The following is a 19220-nucleotide window of genomic DNA, read 5'->3' as shown; positions in this document are numbered from 1 at the left end:
TTTCTTTTTCAGTGATGGGCTTGACCCTGGGGCCCCGTGCACTGTAGGCAGGTGCCCGTCACGAGCTGCGTCCCTAGTCTGACATGTTTGGGATGTCTCTCCCGAATCTTCCATTTTTCCTTTATTTCTGGAATTAAAAAGGCATGATTTTTAAACTGAATTCTACGTGTATGACTGTTTCACCCGCACATGTCTGTGTGTGCTTGGTGCCTGCAGAGGTTAGGAGAGGGTGTTTTATCCCCTGGAACTGGAGTTACAGATAGTTATAAGACAACATGTGGGTGCTAGGAATCAAACCTGGGCCTCTGGAAGAGCATCTGGTGTTTTTAACCACTGAGCCCTCTCCCCAGCCTTCTGGCATTTTTAAACAGAACGAAATTTCTTACACATTTAACCAATTATATTTTATTTAAGCCTAAAAATCACTTCTGTATTCCTACTTAAAATTTATCTCTATGTTGGGGCTGGGGATTTAGCTCAGTGGTAGAGCGCTTACCTAGGAAGCGCAAGGTCCCCAGCTCCGAAAAAAAAAAAAAAAGAACCAAAAAAAAATTTATCTCTATGTTAAGCTACTCCTAATTTCACCTTTTCTACATAGGTCTTTAATTAGCTAGGATTATTCTTTTTCTTTTGTTTCAAGTTGTATTTTTGTTACCGTTGGAAAAAATTAAAATAAGTCTTTTTTTTTTTCTAGTTTTCCCACTAAGGCTGCCAACTGAGCGTTGATGACGGCACAGTTCACATTTCTAGCTCCTTTACTCAGTCACAATTTAAAAGACTCCAAACACTAGGAAGACTGCTTTAAGGCATTCAGAGAATGGCAGCCCAGGCTAGAGGGCTCAGGCTAGAGCGAGAGATGGCTGGAGTCGAGTTGAACCTCTAGGTTCTTTGCTTTCAAGACATTTACCAAGTCGTGAGCGAGAGCAATATGACACCTTAGTGTTTTCCAGTCCCACTGGGCTGTTGAGACAAATGTCACCAGGCCAGCTCAGGCCCAAGAGGAAGGAATCCGAGAACACAGTGTACAGCTTGAGATGCGACCGGTGCTGCCTTTGGGGAATTGCTGGAAGACTGGGGAAGGAAGGGACAGCAGAGAATCCCGACAGAAAGGTGTCCCTTAGCCAGAAGCCAAGGAGAGAGAGGCCCCTCAAAGACAGGGAGCCTCAGCCAAAACCAAGACTTGTGGGGTTGAGAAGGTGGCTTAGTAGACAAGAGTGCTTGTCAGATGAGCCATGAGGACCCGAGTTCAAATCTCCAGCACTCATGTAAAAACCTGGAGGTAGCTGCCTGTGCACCTGCGATCCCAGCACTGTGGGGGAGCAGAGGCAGGAGGACTCTAGGGCTTGCCGGCTGCCAGCCTTGCTCCAGGTTTAGTAGGAAACTTTGTTACAAGGGGAGACAGTGGAGAGTAACAGGGCGTGACAACCGTAGTCCTTCTGTGGACCCAACATGTGCACACAGATGCAGGCACCCGTACATACACCACTCCCGCCATACCCAAAACACATCTTCCAGGGTTTCACTGAAATCCCTTGTTCAGAGTAAGGGCAGGGCAAATAGACGCTGTACCCTGTCGGGCCTTCATCTCATACTGGATCGAGGACTGCTCCTGCCATCAGAGTCTGCTGAGAGAAAAGCTGTATTTCCCCCAAGGAAGAGGCAATCTCTCAGCGTGTCTGAATTTTATTCAAACACACACAGACACACACACAGACACACACACACAGACACACACGCACACACACAGACACACACGCACACACACACACACACACAACCAAACCTACCAAAACCCAAGACAAAAAAATCATATATGCGTTTGTGTATATGCATGCACACTTATATAGCTCATACACAGGTGAGGGTACACACACACACACCACACACACACACACACACACACACACACACACACACACTGGGGTGCATGGTGTGAAGGTTGTTGCTGTACAGTCAGTTGTTGGCTGCTGTACTGGCAGGGCTGAGTGCTGTCCAGATTTTGGTTTTGTTACCCCTACGGGTCATCACCTGCCTCAGCGTTTTGTAAACACACACCTTTCTCACTCCCTGATTGGCTTAATGAGGGTCTGATGGACAATAGCTAGGCAGGAAAGGGAAGGTGGGACTTCCGGGCTGAAAGAGGGTCTTGGGGAGAAGAATGGGGTGCAGGAAGATTTGTCAGCGTGATATGGAGGTGCTCAGACATACCACACTGGGACTGACAGGGAAATAAAAGCGGGTTGTGAGTTAGGGTAATAAGATTAACTTAGACAGCCTAGCTGAGAGGGAGCCTAAGTCAAGGACTAAGCAATAATAAAACCCACAAGTCTCTGTGTCATTATTCACACTGCTGGTGCATCCAGGAAGTCCTCAGATATGTGTATGTAGATATGCACATATACATATATAAATGCATATATATGCACATATATGCATATAGCTCATCCGCAGGTGAGTGCATGCACACATACACATGTATACACATAGCTCATATCCAGGTGAGTGCATGCACACATACACATGTATACACATAGCTCATCCGCAGGTGAGTGCATGCACACACACATATGTATACACATAGCTCATATCCAGGTGAGTGCATGCACACATACACATGTATACACATAGCTCATAGACAGGTGAGTGCATGCACACACATATGTATATACATAGCTCATCCCCAGGTGAGTGCATGCACACATACACATGTATACACATAGCTCATATCCAGGTGAGTGCATGCACACATACACATGTATACACATAGCTCATCCGCAGGTGAGTGCATGCACACACACATATGTATACACATAGCTCATATCCAGGTGAGTGCATGCACACATACACATGTATACACATAGCTCATAGACAGGTGAGTGCATGCACACACATATGTATATACATAGCTCATCCCCAGGTGAGTGCATGCACACACTCATATGTATACACATAGCTCATACACAAATGAAAATCAACTAAGAATTGTGCTTATTTGCCCTCAGCAGACCTACAGTACAAAAGACTGTTCTGGAAGCATGAAAATTCAGCAGGGATGCCCAGCATCATAAAAGGACAAATGCATGAGTAGCCAGGTACAAACACGCTCTGTCTGTTTTGTCTAGAAAAGGCCCATGTGAGAAGGCATCAACATCAGGAACCATCGGGGTCTCCATTACGATATTTACAGTAGCCACTTACAGAGTAAAAAGGAATGCAGCCATTTACTGTCGGTTTGCTTCTTTTGCCAAAGTATAAACGTAAGCAGAGCAAAGCCTCCAATTACGAGACAAGGGTTAGGCTGGCAAGATGGCTCCGTGGGTAAAGGAGCTTGCTGCCTAACATTGCATGCAAAAAAGGGTTGGAGAGACCCCCACAAAGATGCCCTCTGTCTTCCACACGTGTACTTTGACATGTGCTTTCAATTAAAATAACAATAACAATGAAGGTTATCACATCAGATTCTTGAAACTGACGTGCTGCTTGTGCGACCACTTTTCAAAGATAATTTGGAAGCATCTCGAAGAGAAACCATTGGAATAGCAAATCCCAAGCAAAAAATAATTGGGAAAACCCACATGATATAAACACCAGGGAAGCTGGAGCAATTCCAGACAGGCTTTAGAATAAAAACCACGGCAGGAGACTTAGGGGAACACATACTCTGCAGAAGAATCCATCCATCGAGGTGTAATAATTCAGCATGTGCCTGGGAACTGACTCAAAAAGGGGATAAAGACAGCTAGCTGAGCCCAGGTCTCTACTAGACACCTAAGATTCAAACACATGGATAAAAAATAATAACGTCGGCGGCTGCAAAGACGGTGTAGTGGGAGAGTCCTGCCACAGAAACATGAGGATCTGAGTTCGGATCCCCAGAGCCCATGTAGAGTTAAATGCTTCTCTGATCCCAGGGCTCCTATGACACAGTAGGGGGCACAGGCAGGAGAAGCTTCTGAGACATCTCCCCTGGAGTGGGAAAAAAAGGCTGGGTTTCAAGCTAGGTGGGAGGTGAGGACTAACAACTAAGACGGTCCTCTGACCTCCGCCCATGCTCCCTGACAGGACGAACACACACACACACACACACACACGCACGCACGCACGCACGCACGCACGCACGCACGCACGCACACGCACACGCACACACTTTAAAAGAAGAGAACATTTAAAAAGGAATAAATAGAGTTGACTGGGGTTGGGGATTTAGCTCAGTGGTAGAGCGCTTGCCTAGCAAGCGCAAGGCCCTGGGTTCGGTCCCCAGCTCCGAAAAAAAGAAAAAAGAAAAAAAAAATAGAGTTGACTGATCCTGCCAGGCAATGCAAAGCCCAAAGCTCCAACCCATCCACAGCGACTCAAACTCACCATGGCTTGGAGACAGCCCAGTTTCTGTAGAAAGGGTGTTAGCCTTCTCGAGAAGACCTCCATTCCACTGATTGACAACTGACCTTTCCTGCTGCTTGTTCCAGCTCCAGGCTCCTGTGCAGAAAGGTCTGGCCTTCACCATGAACTCGGGAAATTCACAAAGTCAGAGAGCCTAACATTTGAGTTACAGCTCTTGCATGGAGGACAACATTACATACCAGGCAATGGCCTGGATCTGTTTCCTCCACTGCTCCCAGTGAGCTCGTGGAACGAAAGAACCTGCTCCGTGTTTCCCAATAGGTGACTAAACCCAGGTTCAGGTCTGAGCCAAGCCTGGGCACTGGCAGTTTGTGACTCATTCCTGCCTGGTAAGCACTTCCTGTTCTGCATGGTGAGTTTTGTGTTTTGTGAGCTGTGGTTTTTGTTAGTGACTTACTGGGGCAGAGGAGGAGGGAGGCAGACCTATTCAGTGTCTTGAGGCATTTGAAGGGCTTAGCTTGGTTATGTTCTCATTTCAGAGAAAATAGAAATAAATAAATCAACCTCCCACTTAAAGAGTCTTCCCTTTGGCCAGTGTCGTCTTGTATCATCCTATGAAGAAGGTAGAGATGAGGAAACTAAGAGGCCACTTCGTGAGGCAGCCAGGATTCAGTCTCAGCCTGGTTCCAGGCTGTGTGCTATGAGCCATAGCTTGCAAGGAGGCCGGGTTGAGTTGTGGGGCTGGGAGGATGACTCAATGGGTAAGAAAGTTTGTAGTGCAAGCATGAAGACCTGAGTTCAGATCCCAGCACCCACATAACAAGCCAGGTGTGGTCCCATGTGCTGTGAGCTGGGAACCCCAGTGCTGTGGGAGGCAGGGGCCACGCACGGATTGCTGGAATTTGCTCTCAGACTAGTTGCAGGCTCATGGAGAGACCGTTTCAAAGGGAAAAGGTAGAGAGATGGAGTGTAATAGACAGGACATCTGACATGCTTCTCGACCTCTGTGTGTGCACATACCTACACACATAACACACACGCACTGACACACGTACACACACATACACATGCACATGCGCACACACATATAAACACCACACACTCACGTGTGCGCACACAAAAGCAGAATAGGGCAGGCTTCGAACCCACCTAACAATAAAAATCTCTCCCCTAACCCACAGAGTCCCAGATTTGCCTGCTATAGACTACAGATGCAGGATCCTCAGCTAACCCCTCTTATCGATTGTATGATCTGAGACAGTCAAACAAAATCTCTTGAGCTTGGAGAGCTAGTAGAATCTTCTAGGCTGTCAGGTTGTCTGGCAGATTAAATCAGAGAAAGCAACTGCCAGAGAGTGAGCTGTCCACAAGGGCAGTTCAGGACGCAGCCTGTGTTCCTGTGTTCCATGGTCAAGAACTTAAACGCACCACGGCGCAACACGGGGTTCCCCGAGGGGGCACACTGGGGCTCGGGACAGTCATTGTTAGAAACCATTGTTTCTTCTGCAGTTCGAGGGACATAGAGCTGAGATCTGCAATGGGGTCTCTCTCTCTCTCTCTCTCTCTCTCTGACTGTTCCCCCAAAGGCCTGCAACAGGGGAGCAACTTCTCTTTTTGGACAGGGTGGGGGTGTCGCATAACCTGAACACAGGCAGGCTAGAGAGGAAGTAGATAGACCTGCAGAATTAATCTCCAAAATTCCACTCTGTTGCTCCCACTTTCAGAACCGACTCCAGATTCAGCAGAAGAGGTTTGCAAAGGCCCCGCCCCTTGGCTTCCTGGGGGCGGGGCTGCTGCTGTCTGCCTTGCTCCATTTATTACCCTTGTCACCACCGGGGTCCCCAGGGAACGGAGGCTCTTTGGGGTAGCTAAGGCTGCCCAGGAGCAGAGCTGACAGCTGGAAGCTGGGGGCAGGGTGACTTCAAAGGCTGGCAAAGATCAAAAGCAGATAGAGGGTCCCAGGCGGTGGGTCCATTCACCTTTCCTAGCACAGGGTTACCTTGACTGAGCGCAGGGGCTCTCCCTGGTAGAAGGAGAGAGGACAGATGTGCCTGACAGGCTTTGGAGAGAGCCAAGCACACATCCACAGAGGGTTTGAAACCGAACCTGTTGACAGCAGTCAAGGGCTTCTGGGTAGACAGCTGCGGCTGCCTCACCCCCAATTGATTTCAATTCCAAAAGTGTCTGTTGATCTCTAACAGCCTGGACACCATCTTCCTGAGATGGGGACAGGTGCTCACACAGAAAGATGCCTTCTCCAGGTTCCGGCAACTCTCAAGTCTGACTTGTCTCCTGAGGCTCTCAAATCAGATACATCACCAGGTCCTGCCAAGCTCACTTTAATGGCCACCACTCAAGTTCCCCGGGCTACCCCACCTTCTCTGGCCCAGAAGGCTGCTGTGGTCTCCACACCCATCTCCCTGGAGCCACTCTGGCTTCCCTCCAGTGTGTTCTCTGGGGCATGGCTGACAGCTCACATCTGAGCCCCCCTTCCTATACTTGGGTGACCTCAGGTTGTTTCCTGTTATTGCCCTGGAGTGAACCTTTGACCCAGCCTTCCTCTGGCATCTTCTTGTCCGGCTTCTCAAGCTTCCTCTGATAAGAAGCCCTTTGCACATGCTGTTCCCTCTGCTTGGGAAACCATTCCCTGTACTCTCCTGTGTTTGCCCCAGTCCCGAGTGGGTCTCCACCCCCATCTTTTAAAGTCTACTCGATGCATGTTTTGTGTGCATACGTGAGTATTTAATTTCCATCTGCCTCCCCGCCCCACACACACACTTTAATCTAATGGGAGGAATTTTGTCTATATAAAATGCTTCTCTTGTCTATATAAAATGCTGTCTATATAAAATACTAGTCCCCAAATCTCCTGCGGGGATTTTCGTAGTGGTTTTCATAAATACTTGTGGCATGATAAATGAATGAACTCTGAGAATGAAGGCACATCCAGCCGGTGTTTATTGTATGCTTGTTAAATGTGCCAAAATGCACCGCTCACAGCTTTTATCACCTCCCCAGGCGCTGCCTTGATTAACATCACCTGCACAGCCCCTCTGGGGCATCAAGTTTAAGAAGCCTGACCCCTCCCTCTTTCTGGAGACGGGATGCTACTGTCCCCCACCACTATAGGAGGCAGCTGTCCACATGACTCGAGATGCCACCTCTGTTAAGACTTCTGCCTGGCTGTCATGCCTGGGGTGGCTCTGAGGAACAGAAAGGGGATGGAGCGGGCATGCTCAGAGCTGCAACAGGGAGAGGGAGCCAAGGACGGCTCCAGGCACACAGGATGTGGTGGCAGAACTCAGCTACAAGGCCCCCACTCCCACGGTGACATCTAGAGTGGGATCCTGCGGTGGATGACTCCACACAGAGCCCCAGGCCTCTACTTGGTTAGGAATTGGTTCCCCCATCCCGCTCCATGCCTGCTCCAACTCATGCAGCCCAGGCTGACCTCACGTTCACCTCCTTGTACTGGATAGCAGGTATGCACCACCGTGCCTGACTAACTCCGTGCTGGGAACAGAGCACGGAGCTCTGTGCATGATAGGCAAGCATTTTACCAATGGAGCCACATTCCCAGGTCTTGCCTCCTTTGTTTTTTTATTTTTATTACCCCAATAGTGTCTCTGAATGTTTTAAAATGTTTTCATTTTCCCCCTGGGATCCAAGTCCCACAGTGGATGTGGTAAACCCCAGCTGGTCTTTCACAAACGTCCCCGTAACCCACAGGGGGGCTGATTTTGTATGTTGCATGAATTTTGCCAATTTAGTTATTTTGGCTTTTGAGACAGGATCTTGACTTATATCCCAGGCTAGGCTCACACTGGAGATCCTCCTGCCTCAACCTTCCGAGTGCTGGGATTCCAAATATGCACCCGATGGAAATACATTTTCTCTGTTTTTCTCTATACATTTTACCGAGGACTTTCTCCATCTTGTCAATGAAATACCTTGCTGTTCTAGGTCATGACATGAAGACCCAGTCAGTTCTTCCCATTGCTCTGCAATGTTCCAGCTATGCCTACCCACAGCTCAGCACTTGGGCTAGCCCCACACTCCCCAGGTGATTGCTTCTCTGGGACTCATTCCCCCAGACAAAATTCCTGGGGCCCCTCATTTAAAACTGTAAAATCAGTTTGCACAGAGCTGTTGAGAAAGACTCTTATTCACAGCACACTACTCCTCCATGATCCGATTTAAAAAAAAACCAAACCTATCGGGGAAACGCAAGCAATTAATTGATTGACATATTTGCGGTGAGGGATCAAATCTTGGCCCTCAGCGTGTCAGACAAGCATTCTGCCTCTGAGTGTTGAGCCTGTCCCTAAAGGATGACGTAAGGGGCTTCTATAGCTGACCATCTTACAGTGAAACACATTCAGTCTAGAGAGCCTCACACAGCCAAAGACACCCCGGCCTGGGTTCCAAGGCTCAGTGGGGCTGGGCTTGGAGCCTGCGGGGCGGGAGCAGGGTGTAAGTGGTCAGTTCCAGCCTTACCTCTGCTCCCCTCGTGCCTTTAGAGTCACTGTCTCCATGACAGAACTCCCTAGTCAGATCCTTAGCCTATAGCAAAGGGACCTGTGCTGTGATTTAAGGTCTGGAAATGTCTGTATGCCTGCTTAGAGAGTGGATCCTTGTTTGTCTTTTAGCTTTGCAAGTGTGGTTTTGGGATGAGGGCTGAGATGAGGAGTTGCAAGGTCCCAACAGTGTGTACATCTGAGGGGTCCAGAGGCTGATGTTGGGTGTCCTCCTTACTGCTTGCTCTCTGCCTTATAAACACGTTCAACATTTTTTGGGGGGATGTGTATCTCTTATGAGCTTTCTGGTGCATTTCCCCTCAGACGAAGTGTTTTTAAAAGATCACACCCAATGTCTCTGGTCTTCATTATGGACGTGGACAATTTTCATGATCACGCCTGAACCCACAATTGTTTCTTGTAGCTTTAAAAATTGCATCCTATTGATTGATTTTGTGCGCCAATTTAGTTAGTTTGGCTTTTGAGACAGGATCTTGACTTATATCCCAGGCTAGGCTCACACTGGTGATCCTCCTGCCTCAACCTTCCGAGGGCTGGGATTCCAAATATGCACCTGATGGAAATACATTTTCTTTGGTTTTCTCTATACATTCTACTGGGGACTTTCTCCATCTTGTCAATGAAATACCTTGCTGTTCTAGGTCATGGCAGGGTACCAGTCTGCCACAGTGAGTGAGTGGAGGTCAGAGGACGACCTGTACAATGTCATCCCTGAGGGCTGAACTCAAATGGTCAGGCTCGGCAGTAACTGCCTTTATCCCTCAAGCCAGTTGTCCTCAAACTTCCTAATGCTTCGACCCCTTACTATAGCTCCTCATGTTGTGGTGACAACCCCCCTCCCCGCCCCAACCATACAATTATTTTCGTTACTACTTCATAACTGTAATTTTGCCACTGTTACGAATCATAATGCAAATATCTATGAAAAAGTCATTGGACCCTCGAAGAGGTCACGACCCACGGGTTGAGAACCACTGCTCTAAGCCGCCTTCCCAACCCTCTCATACCTTCTTCAACACAGTCCAAGTTTAATCTTCTCTAAGTGCTGGCTCAGGAGAAGTGCGACAGGCAGTTTGTTTGCGGTGGATGCCCTGACGCTCACAGGGTAGCACTGGCCACCTCTCCTTTCCTTACTAATTACTGATTAGTAAATGTATTGATTCTTTGCGAATTTTACATCAGGCACCCCAAATTCCACTCATCTCCCTGTCCCTTCATATCTGCCCTCCGCCCTTGCATCCTCCCCTCCAAGATAAAATGAGAGAATTTAAAAAGCTCGTCCTGGGAGCTTGTGTCCACCACACAGTATATTCTTCTGCTCATACATCTTTGCTTGCAAATGTTCAAAACAGTGGGTCTTTTTCAAAGCCTCTGGATCAATACCGGATCCTCATGGGGACTCCTCTTGGATATCCTGTTGTTGTCCTGTGTCATGGAGATCCTGCAGCTTTGGATCTGCCGGACCAGCCCTTTGATGTGGGGTAGATATTGAGGTGGACCAACTCAAAGCCTTGGAGCTGGACCTGGGGGGTAGCTGAGTTGGTCAGCCTGACAGCTATCTTGCAACCACACCACCAGGGTGAGCTCTCCAGCACGGTGCCAGCTAGCTCACCCAGTGCCTCGGCTGGCAAGGGACAGGGCCAGTTCTCCCGTTCTAGTGCCCTTGGGGCAGCCTCACCAGCACCTCATTTGCCATCAGGGTCAGCTTTTTCTGTGCTGCTCAATCGAGGAGCAGGGCCCACTCTCCTGAGCGCTGCAGCCGGTGAGGGGCGGGCTGCCACCAGCCTCTTTTATTTCTTTCTACCATATTTCCTGTGAGCTAGCTTTAAACTGTGAACAGGCTGAGACGAGTCAAGGGGACACGGATGCTTCCAAAATGGTGTCTCTCCACTATCTCTTGTCAGGAGAATGTGTCTGGTGATGCCAGCAGGAGCCTGCACGTTCAATGACAGCATCCACAGCCACCAACCTGCGCTCTAATGATTTCACCCCTGAATGTCGTGGTCCCCATCAATTGTTTCATGGTTGGGGGTAAGGGGGTTCAGAAAATTTAAATTTTTAAAACGAGGAGGAGTTCAAGTGTGTTGTGACACTGTCAAAATGTTTAGGGTTTACATTCCTTGTGTGTGTGTGTGTGTGTGTGTGTGTGTGTGTGTGTGTGTGTGTGTGTGTGATCAGAGGTCAAAGCCAGAGGTCAAAGTCAGACATCATGTCCTCAATCCAAGCCTTGGGTCATCAACGGCTCTCTACCTTGTTTTTTGAGACAGGGTCTCTCTCTGACTGGCCAGCATGCCTAGAGGCCCTCCTGTCTTCACCTCGCCAGCACTGGGGTTGCATCACCACGCTTGAGTCTGGGATGGAGGTCGGTTCCTCGGCATTCATGGTGAGCACTTACTGACTGAGCCAACTTCAACCCCTAGTGTTTACACAGGACACATGGCTGTCATGCACTTGCCTCTGATGTGCTATCCTGAGCAGCCCAGGCAGAGCCAGCCAGAGCTTGTGGAGGGCTCCCTGGGCATTGAGGGATCTGCTTGTCTCAGCTTTCTGAGTTTTCTCAGGTGTCAAATGGTGACACAGACGGTCATAGCCATTCCCGAGGGCTTTGACGAGGATGTCACGGTTGGGTTGACCATTGGCAAAGTTCTGAGGACTGAGTGTGGTACAGAGCAACCTCACTTTCCTACCCTGTGGAGAGTCAACACTAAGAGCCCAGCTACGGAAGAGAGTTCCCTCAGGTTCCACAGGCACTGACTGGCAGAGCTGTGTCAAAAGCTTCCTTAAGGGCTGGAGAGATGGCTCAGTGGTTAAGAGCACTGACTGCTCTTCCAGAGGTCCTGAGTTCAAATCCCAGCAACCGCATGGTGGCTCACAACCATCTGTAATGAGATCTGATATCTTCTGGTGTGTCTGACAGCTACAGTGTACTTATATATAATAAATAAATAAATCTTTTAAAAAAAAAAAAAAAAAAGCTTCCTTAAGCTGATCTGTCTCTAGGATTGGGGCTCAGATCAGAACAGGATGGGTTAAGAAGATACACATCCATCCAGGTTCCCTCAGAGACACAAGTGGCGTTGCCTCTGCAGGGTCATCATACTTTAAAGTGTGGGGGCTCAATGTGGGGGGGTGGCGTACCAGCCTCTGTCTTCTCCCACCCCACACCTCTTCACACAATAATCATTCTAGCGTTTTAACAGAGCGGGTGCTTCTTGGTGCTTAATGGAAGCTGAAACCAGCCTTGGGGGTGTCCCCTGGGTCATGTTTAACACCCAGGCAGAAACTGCCAGAAAAGCTCAGACCCTAGAGAATGCACTGTGGTGTGAACTAGGCCAGGGGTTTAGGCAAATAGACTCTCAAAACAGGCTGAAGAATTCCTGGGGTTTGGGAACTTCCAGGGTGGGAGTGGGGAGCAGGGAGAGGGGGTCGGTTGAGGGAGTGTTTGCATGTGTGCAGGCCCACACTGAACCCCTAGGTAAGCCAGGCATGGTGGTATGTACTTGGAGTCTCGGTGCTGGGGGATGGAGACAGGCAGATTTCTGGGGTTCACTGGCCAGCCAGCCTATGCTAATCATCAAACTCCAGGTCCTAGTGAGAGGCCCTGACTCAAAGTTAAGGTGGACGGTCCAAAGGAAGAACACCTGAGACTGACCTCTAGCTTCTGTGCAGCCAATGCACACATACGCGTGCGCCCTCTCACAATGTGCACGCGCACTCCAAAACCAGCAAAGTGAAAGTCAAAAACAGAACCTGGGGAGGACAGGAGGGAAACAGAAACAAGGAGTGGATTAGAAATCCTCCCGATTTTCACTGCTTGTCCTTGTTCAGTATGCCTTCAGTCACTGCCACCGCGCTCCCCCCGGGTGTGCTCAGTGGGTTAAATTCTTGGGAATCCTGAGTGAGGGAAGACAGATGGAGCCCCAGCTCCCAAGAGCCAAGGTCCCCATGGTTGGTGAACCTCGCTGGTTGCTGCTCCTTTGTGGGTGTGATTGGCGAGCTTCCTGTGTAGACCAGGCTGGCCTTGAGTTTGTGATGCTCCTGCCTCAGCTTCTGAGTTCTGGGATCACAGATGTCCTCCCCACACCCTGCCTGACAGCTTCTCCTGGCTGAAGAAGTGCAAAGCAGAGGCCAGGGAAACAGCTCCTTGACTGGGAAAGATACTCACTATGCTCCTATTCTCTTAAAGACAGGAAGAGAATAGGAGGGGAAAGGAGGAGGGGAGAGGGGGAAAGGAAGGGGAAGGGAGGAAGGGAAGAAGGGAGGAGAAGAAAAGGGAAGGAGGGAAGTAGGTGAGGGGAGGGAAGGAGGGGAGGAAGGGAAGAAGGGAGGAGAAGAAAAGGGAAGGAGGGAAGTAGGTGAGGGGAGGGAAGGAGGGGAGGAGGGGGAGGAGAGGAGAAGGGAGAGGAGGGGAGGGAGAGGAGGGAAGGGGAGGGGAGGGGGGAAAAGGAGAAGGGAGGGGAGGGGAGGGGAAGGGAAGGACACCTGAGCAGGATGATCAACTCAGCAGTTGCTGGTGGTGCTTGCTGGTGAAGGAACGGCCACATCTGGCAGCATTTGGAGGTAGTTTTGGCTGCTACAGTTTGAGTAGGGGTTAGGTATAGTGGTCAGAGGCTAAGGAAGCTGCTAGATATTCCACAGGACACAGGACAGTCCTATAGCAAGGAGCCACCTACCCAGAATGGCAAAGGTGCCAAGGTTGAGGAATATTCTTTTAGAAGAAAGCTAAGTATTAGGGGGTGGATGAAAGTTTCAGGTAGTAGTTTGAAATTTAAATTTAAAAAATTAAAAACAGAGGGCTAGGGCGATAGTCTGGCTGGTAGAACATGTGCCGTGGAAGCCTGAAGCCCTGTGTTTGGATTCCTGGTGCCCATGTAAACCAGGATGCACCTGCTGTGCCAGCACTGGGGAGGTAGGGACAGGAGGATGGTCATTCGTCACCAGTGTAGCCAAGACAGTGAACTCCAGGTTAAGTGAGAGACCCTGGCTCAAAAAATAAAGTGCAGAGCAGCTGAGAAGGTCCCCAAGCCAATATCTGTCAGCCACATGGACATGCACACACACACCTGCTTACATGAACACTCGTATGTGTGCACGAGCACACACACACACACACACACACACACACACGAGGGAGAGGGAGAAAGAGGAAGGGATGGTGTTGAGTGAAGGCAGCCTCTAAGGTAGATGTCTGACAATATGCTTAAGTGGCCCCCAGGTCGGGGATGCAGGCGTGAGACTGAGCTGTAATCTCTGCCTCAGCTGTGCAGAGTGACTTAGGCCTGCACCAGTGAGAGGTGCTACCAGGAAGTAGCCACACTGAAGAGAAGACCAGTTCAGTGTTTGCTATTCCTGGGCTCACCACAGGTACGGAAGCCAAAGGTACAGAAGATGTGTACGGTGGCCCAGGAGGGCCAAGTGTCAGCATCCTAGCTGAGACTCTTGTGTGTCTCTTGGCCTCCTGGTACCTTAGGCCTGCATACACCCTACTTGACAGGAAGGAAGGAAGTAGAAAGAGACTCCCTTAGTATGCCTTCATTTCCTCCGAGAGGGCCTCCTCCAGGAGACATCCCCCTGTCTCATTGTCAAACCTGAGCCACGTGGCCATCCCTGGCTAATCACCGACAAAGGGTTTAACCTTATCATCCCCTCTCATGCAATTGAGAGAGTGGCCAAGCAGGCAGGACCGGGGTTCTGAGGTACTGGGGTCGAGGACAGTGGCTACTGGCTGAGTCTCTTGAGCTTTTCTGTGGCTTCAAAGGACCTAGCTCCACCACGGCCCTCCGTGCTCTCCTGGTGGCATTAGCCTTCCGCCATGAGCTCCGGCGTACTTCAGTCTATGGGTGTTCCTTCTGCCTTGTACCTCACTCCCCTCCCTCACTGCTGGGCATTGTCACTCTGCCACCGCTTCCAGGAAGTCCTTCTGTGACACTCCCACTGCCAGTCATCCTGTTCCAGGCTGTTCCATCCTGCTGCGTTCCACCCCCAGGGTGGTTTGCACAGCACCCGGACCTGGTCTCACAGGTACCCTGACGGTCGAAGACCACGAATCACGGCTGGGGTAGACAGCCGAGTGTTCCCTCATACCTAGTCACTCTCTCTGTCCAGATCCTGTACCGTCAACACAAGCCACCGGGCCTCAGGGTGCCGGTTCAAGTAGACAGGTGTCCCCAACACTGCAGCTTAGCAAGAACCAGAAGCGGAGCCAGCAGCTCAGTGCATGGTGACCTCGAGATGCTGACTATCCAACTGGATGGTATTTTGACCCAGTGTGTGTGTGTGTGTGTGTGTGTGTGTGTGTGTGTGTGTGTGTGTGTGTGTGTGGTGTGTGGTGTGTGTGTGTGTGGTGTGTGTGTGTGGTGTGTGGTGTGTGGTGTGTGTATGTGTGTGTGTGGTGTGTGTGTGTGTGTGGTGTGTGGTGTGTGTGTGTGTGTGTGGTGTGTGGTGTGTATGTGTGTGTGTGGTGTGTGTGTGGTATGTGGTGTGTGTGTATGTGGTGTGTGTGTGTGTGGTGTGTGTGTGTGGTGTGTGTGTGTGGTGTGTGTGTGGTGTGTGTGTGTGTGGTGTGTGTGTGTGTGGTGTGTGTGTGTGTGGTGTGTGTGTGTGGTGTGTGTGTGTGGTGTGTGTGTGTGGTGTGTGTGTGGTGTGTGTGTGTGTGTGTGTGGTGTGTGTGTGTGTGTGGTGTGTGTGTGTGGTGTGTGTGTGTGTGGTGTGTGGTGTGTGGTGTGTATGTGTGTGTGTGGTGTGTGTGTGTGGTATGTGGTGTGTGTGTGTGGTGTGTGTGTGTGTGGTGTGTGTGTGTGTGGTGTGTGTGTGTGTGTGGTGTGTGTGTGTGTGTGTGTGGTGTGTGGTGTGTATGTGTGTGTGTGGTGTGTATGTGTGTGTGTGTGTGTGTGTAACCCATGCCATACCTTTCTTGGACCGCATTGTTTGAGACTTTAGTATACACTCCATGAGGGTAACATGTGAAACCAGAGAGTTTCTGCTGTGTCCCCAAGGCTTGGATCAGAGCCTGACATAGACTATAAATTGGATGAATTCTTGTCCAGTGAATGAATGAATGAATGAATGAATGAATGAAGCTTAAAGGACTGTAGGTCTGTGCTTGTTTCCATCCTGACTGTTGGGCCGAGCATGTAGCTCAGTGATAGAACCCTTGCACAGTGTGTTCAAGACCATGGGTTTCATCCCTGGTGTCAAAGAGTTGGCACCCTGGTTGTCAGAGCACTCCCTTCCCACACACACTTTCTAGACTCCTCAAGGCCACCTCATGGAATCGACGCTGCCGTTCGCTCACCTTGTCCCAGCCTGCATGGCTGCCAGCCTTCAGACCTGGGTTCTGTAAACACAGCCGGCTTCCCCACCCTCCTTGTGGACTCCACCCTACCGAGGAGACAAAGCCAGAGAGCCAGGACTTCCCATGAAAATCAACAGACGGTGGCTTGGAAATGTTGTCAACCTTGACTGGACAAACATTCTGAAAAGGGCCACTCGTCATTACAGGGCCTAGCCTGACAGACGGGAGCCAAGGCAAGCTAAGCAGTGCCAAGCCCAGGGCAGCCAGAAGGCCAAGCCTTAGAGCGTCTGGGAGATTGGACAGGCCCGGGCCCGAGTCAACCAGGTGGGATCACCTGTCTTCCTCCTGAGCCAAGGAAAACAGCCAGCGACAATGGGAAGGCAGGACCAGCCAGACTCTAGGCATGAGACACAGGCTCAGGCCCCAGAGCCTATGTCTCAGTACTGCTGGGCATTCTCAGAGCCTGTGGGTGAACCAAGAGGCTAAGGGATCCCCAGGTCTAGAGATCTAACTTGGGTCCACAATTGCTGATCGGAAATAGAGAAAGGAGATTACAAATTTAAGGAGTCAAAAAGCAGTTAAGCTTTGTCTCTGGATCCCTTTGTTCGGGAGGTAAAGAGTTATGGGTGTGAATTCTGCTTGGAGTACCCATTCGCATTGACCTTGCAGTCAGTTCAATGGTGAGAGGTTGTGAATGTAGGCAGGCTGGGGCCTGAGGGCTGACACCCAGTACCTCAGAATAGGAGCAGAAAGGATGCCAGGGATTGAGGGCAGAGGTGGACGTGAACCCTACATTCTCTGCTGGCTGCTTGCAGTTGGTGTCAACAGAGCCTGTCCGCTGACTTGTTGGAGCAGGCTGAGGGACCGCTTCCGCTGTCCTTTGAGGCTCAAGGCTCACCTCTCCCAGCACTGCCCTGGCTGATCTAGCACTCCACAAACTCTAGTCTCAGCCCACGACTATCTCTGACACCAGCCAGCGAGTAGCTCTCACCTATGCTGCAGGATCAGACCTGGGGACTCACTAGCTCAGGATGCCTCATCATTGTGTGTGTGGCATTGTGTGTATGGATGGGGGTGGGGGATGCAGGTACAGATGACTACAAGAGGTGACTGCGGTGTCCTCCTCGGTCACTTCTCCATGTCATTTATTTGTCTGTCTGATTGTTTACTATTTTGAGGTAAGGTCTACCACTGACCCTGAAGTTTATGTTTCAGCCACACTACCTGGCTGGCCAGCTTCTGGAGTTTATCTACACACCTCCCCCTGCAGTGCTGAAGTTATGGACACACATTACCACACCCAGCTTTTTAATCAAGTGCTGAGGATCCAAACTCAGATCCTTTCCTTGTGCAGCAAACACTTCACTCACTGAACCATTTCTCAAGCTCCTCCCCTCATCCTCAACCCAACCCCACCCCTAACTCCCTTTGAGACGTTTTATTCTATAGCCCAGATTGGCCCAGAACTGTGTACACCCGGCTGGCTCCGGACTTCCAACAACTCTTCTGAGTGGTGGTGACCTTACAGGCTTGAACCTGTAGTCACAGAACTTGATGGAAGCTGTGGTCCTACACAAGTAACCTCTCCTTTCCTGGGCCTCAGTTTCCCGGTCTTTGAAGTGGGGGTAGAGATAGCCTCTCGGTAGGGTTATACAAGGATGCTAACGAGTGTTGCCAGGCAGAGATGACAAGCTCCAGAGTCCTTGGTTGGGCAGGTGGCTCAACAGACTGCAGTGTAAGCACAGAGACCTCTGTTTGCAAGCCCAGAACCTGCAAAGCCAAGCATGGGGAAGCGCATGTCTGTAATCCTAGCTCTCCTGTGGTGAGATGGGAGGCAGAGACAGGAGAATTCTTGGAGGCTTGTGGGCCAGCTAGTCTGGTGCACAGTGACAGATAGCAAGGAGGCCTGAATGCAGCCCAGTAGAAGGTGACACCAAGCAAGTGACACCAAGGCTGTCCTCTGATCTCCACGTGGCACATCATACCCACACACACACGTGAACACGCACATGTAAACACACACACACACATGGAAAAGCACACATGAACACACACGCGTGAAAATGCATTCATGAAAATGCACACGTGAATGTGCCCGCGTGAACACGCACACGGACGTGCACACATACTAGACACAAAATAAAATAAAATGGTCCTTTGTCTGCGTGCTTGTGAGAGTACTCCCCAGAAAGGAGGTGCCTGGGGGTCTCCGGGGACCGAGCCAACCTTTCAATAGTCTAGCCCTTTGCCCCTTAAGCCACGCATCCTTTTACAGTCATCTGCAAGCCCCGCCCTGCCATATGCCAGAAGCTGCTCAGGGCTGGCTGGCTGTCACTCCCTGGTGACTAACTCCAACAGCCTCCTGGCCCCCCCAGACTCCCTCTGCCAGCTTCCCCAGTGAGGTTTTAAAACACCATTCTGGCCTTGTCGTGCCCCCACTAAAACCTCTTTAATGGTTCTCCACTGCCCTTGGGCTAAATTCCAAACATCACAGGGACCCAAAGCGGTGGCTTTCAATTTCTTTGACCCTCAGTGCACGGTAAGAAACCCATTTTACAACACAGTGGAACCCTTTACCAAATTGGGAAGAAAGGTGTCAGGGGCCAAGCTGACTCCAGGCTGCACACTCTGGGCTTTCTGTTCTACTCTCCCTGAAGTTCTTCCCTTCGAGCATGCTGGGTGTGACCCATAGACTGGGGAACTGAATTGTCAAATTGATTCCGAGGCTCGAAGGTTGAGCCTCAGTTCAGTACTCTGTAGCAGGGCATGGAAGTCAAGGCCCTTTGGTCTAATCTCCTTTCCTAGTCTGTTGCTAACCTTCGTGTCAAATGCCCAATAGCAACTGGGCCTCATCTTGGGTAGTTTCCCTCAGTCTGGAACACTGTTCCCACTCTCTGGCATAGCCAAAGACTACACCCCAGAAGACCACAAGACCCCGTCTCAAACAAGGTCGCAGGTGAGGATTGACACTTAAGGCTGTCTTCTTACCTCTGTGTGCACTCTTACCTCTCTGTGTGTGTGCACACTCCCCCTCAAAGCTTTTAAAA

The 19220-nt window shown here is 50.3% G+C and overlaps 1 protein-coding gene across 13 annotated transcripts in view; it reads right to left on the bottom strand.

Annotated features, from left to right (window-relative positions):
* Positions 1–19220, bottom strand: part of Eya2 (EYA transcriptional coactivator and phosphatase 2) — a 183612-nt gene that overhangs the window by 114821 nt on the left and 49571 nt on the right. For 3 of the 13 annotated variants that reach the window (XM_087647295.1, XM_087647296.1, XM_087647298.1), the window contains exon 1: positions 4363–4748. Coding sequence is in view for 4 of the 10 variants with exons in the window: in XM_087647292.1 (XP_087503418.1) it covers positions 4446–4504 (59 nt within the window). In the remaining 6 variants the exon portion in view is untranslated. 13 annotated transcript variants of the gene reach the window in all.

This window comes from Rattus norvegicus, chromosome 3, assembly GCF_021556685.1.
Source record: "Rattus norvegicus strain SHRSP/BbbUtx chromosome 3, alternate assembly SHRSP_T2T, whole genome shotgun sequence".
Classification (NCBI taxonomy): Eukaryota; Metazoa; Chordata; class Mammalia; order Rodentia; family Muridae; genus Rattus; species Rattus norvegicus.
The sequence above is the reverse complement of the archived record's forward strand: the minus strand, read 5'-3'. Positions and strand labels throughout refer to the sequence as shown.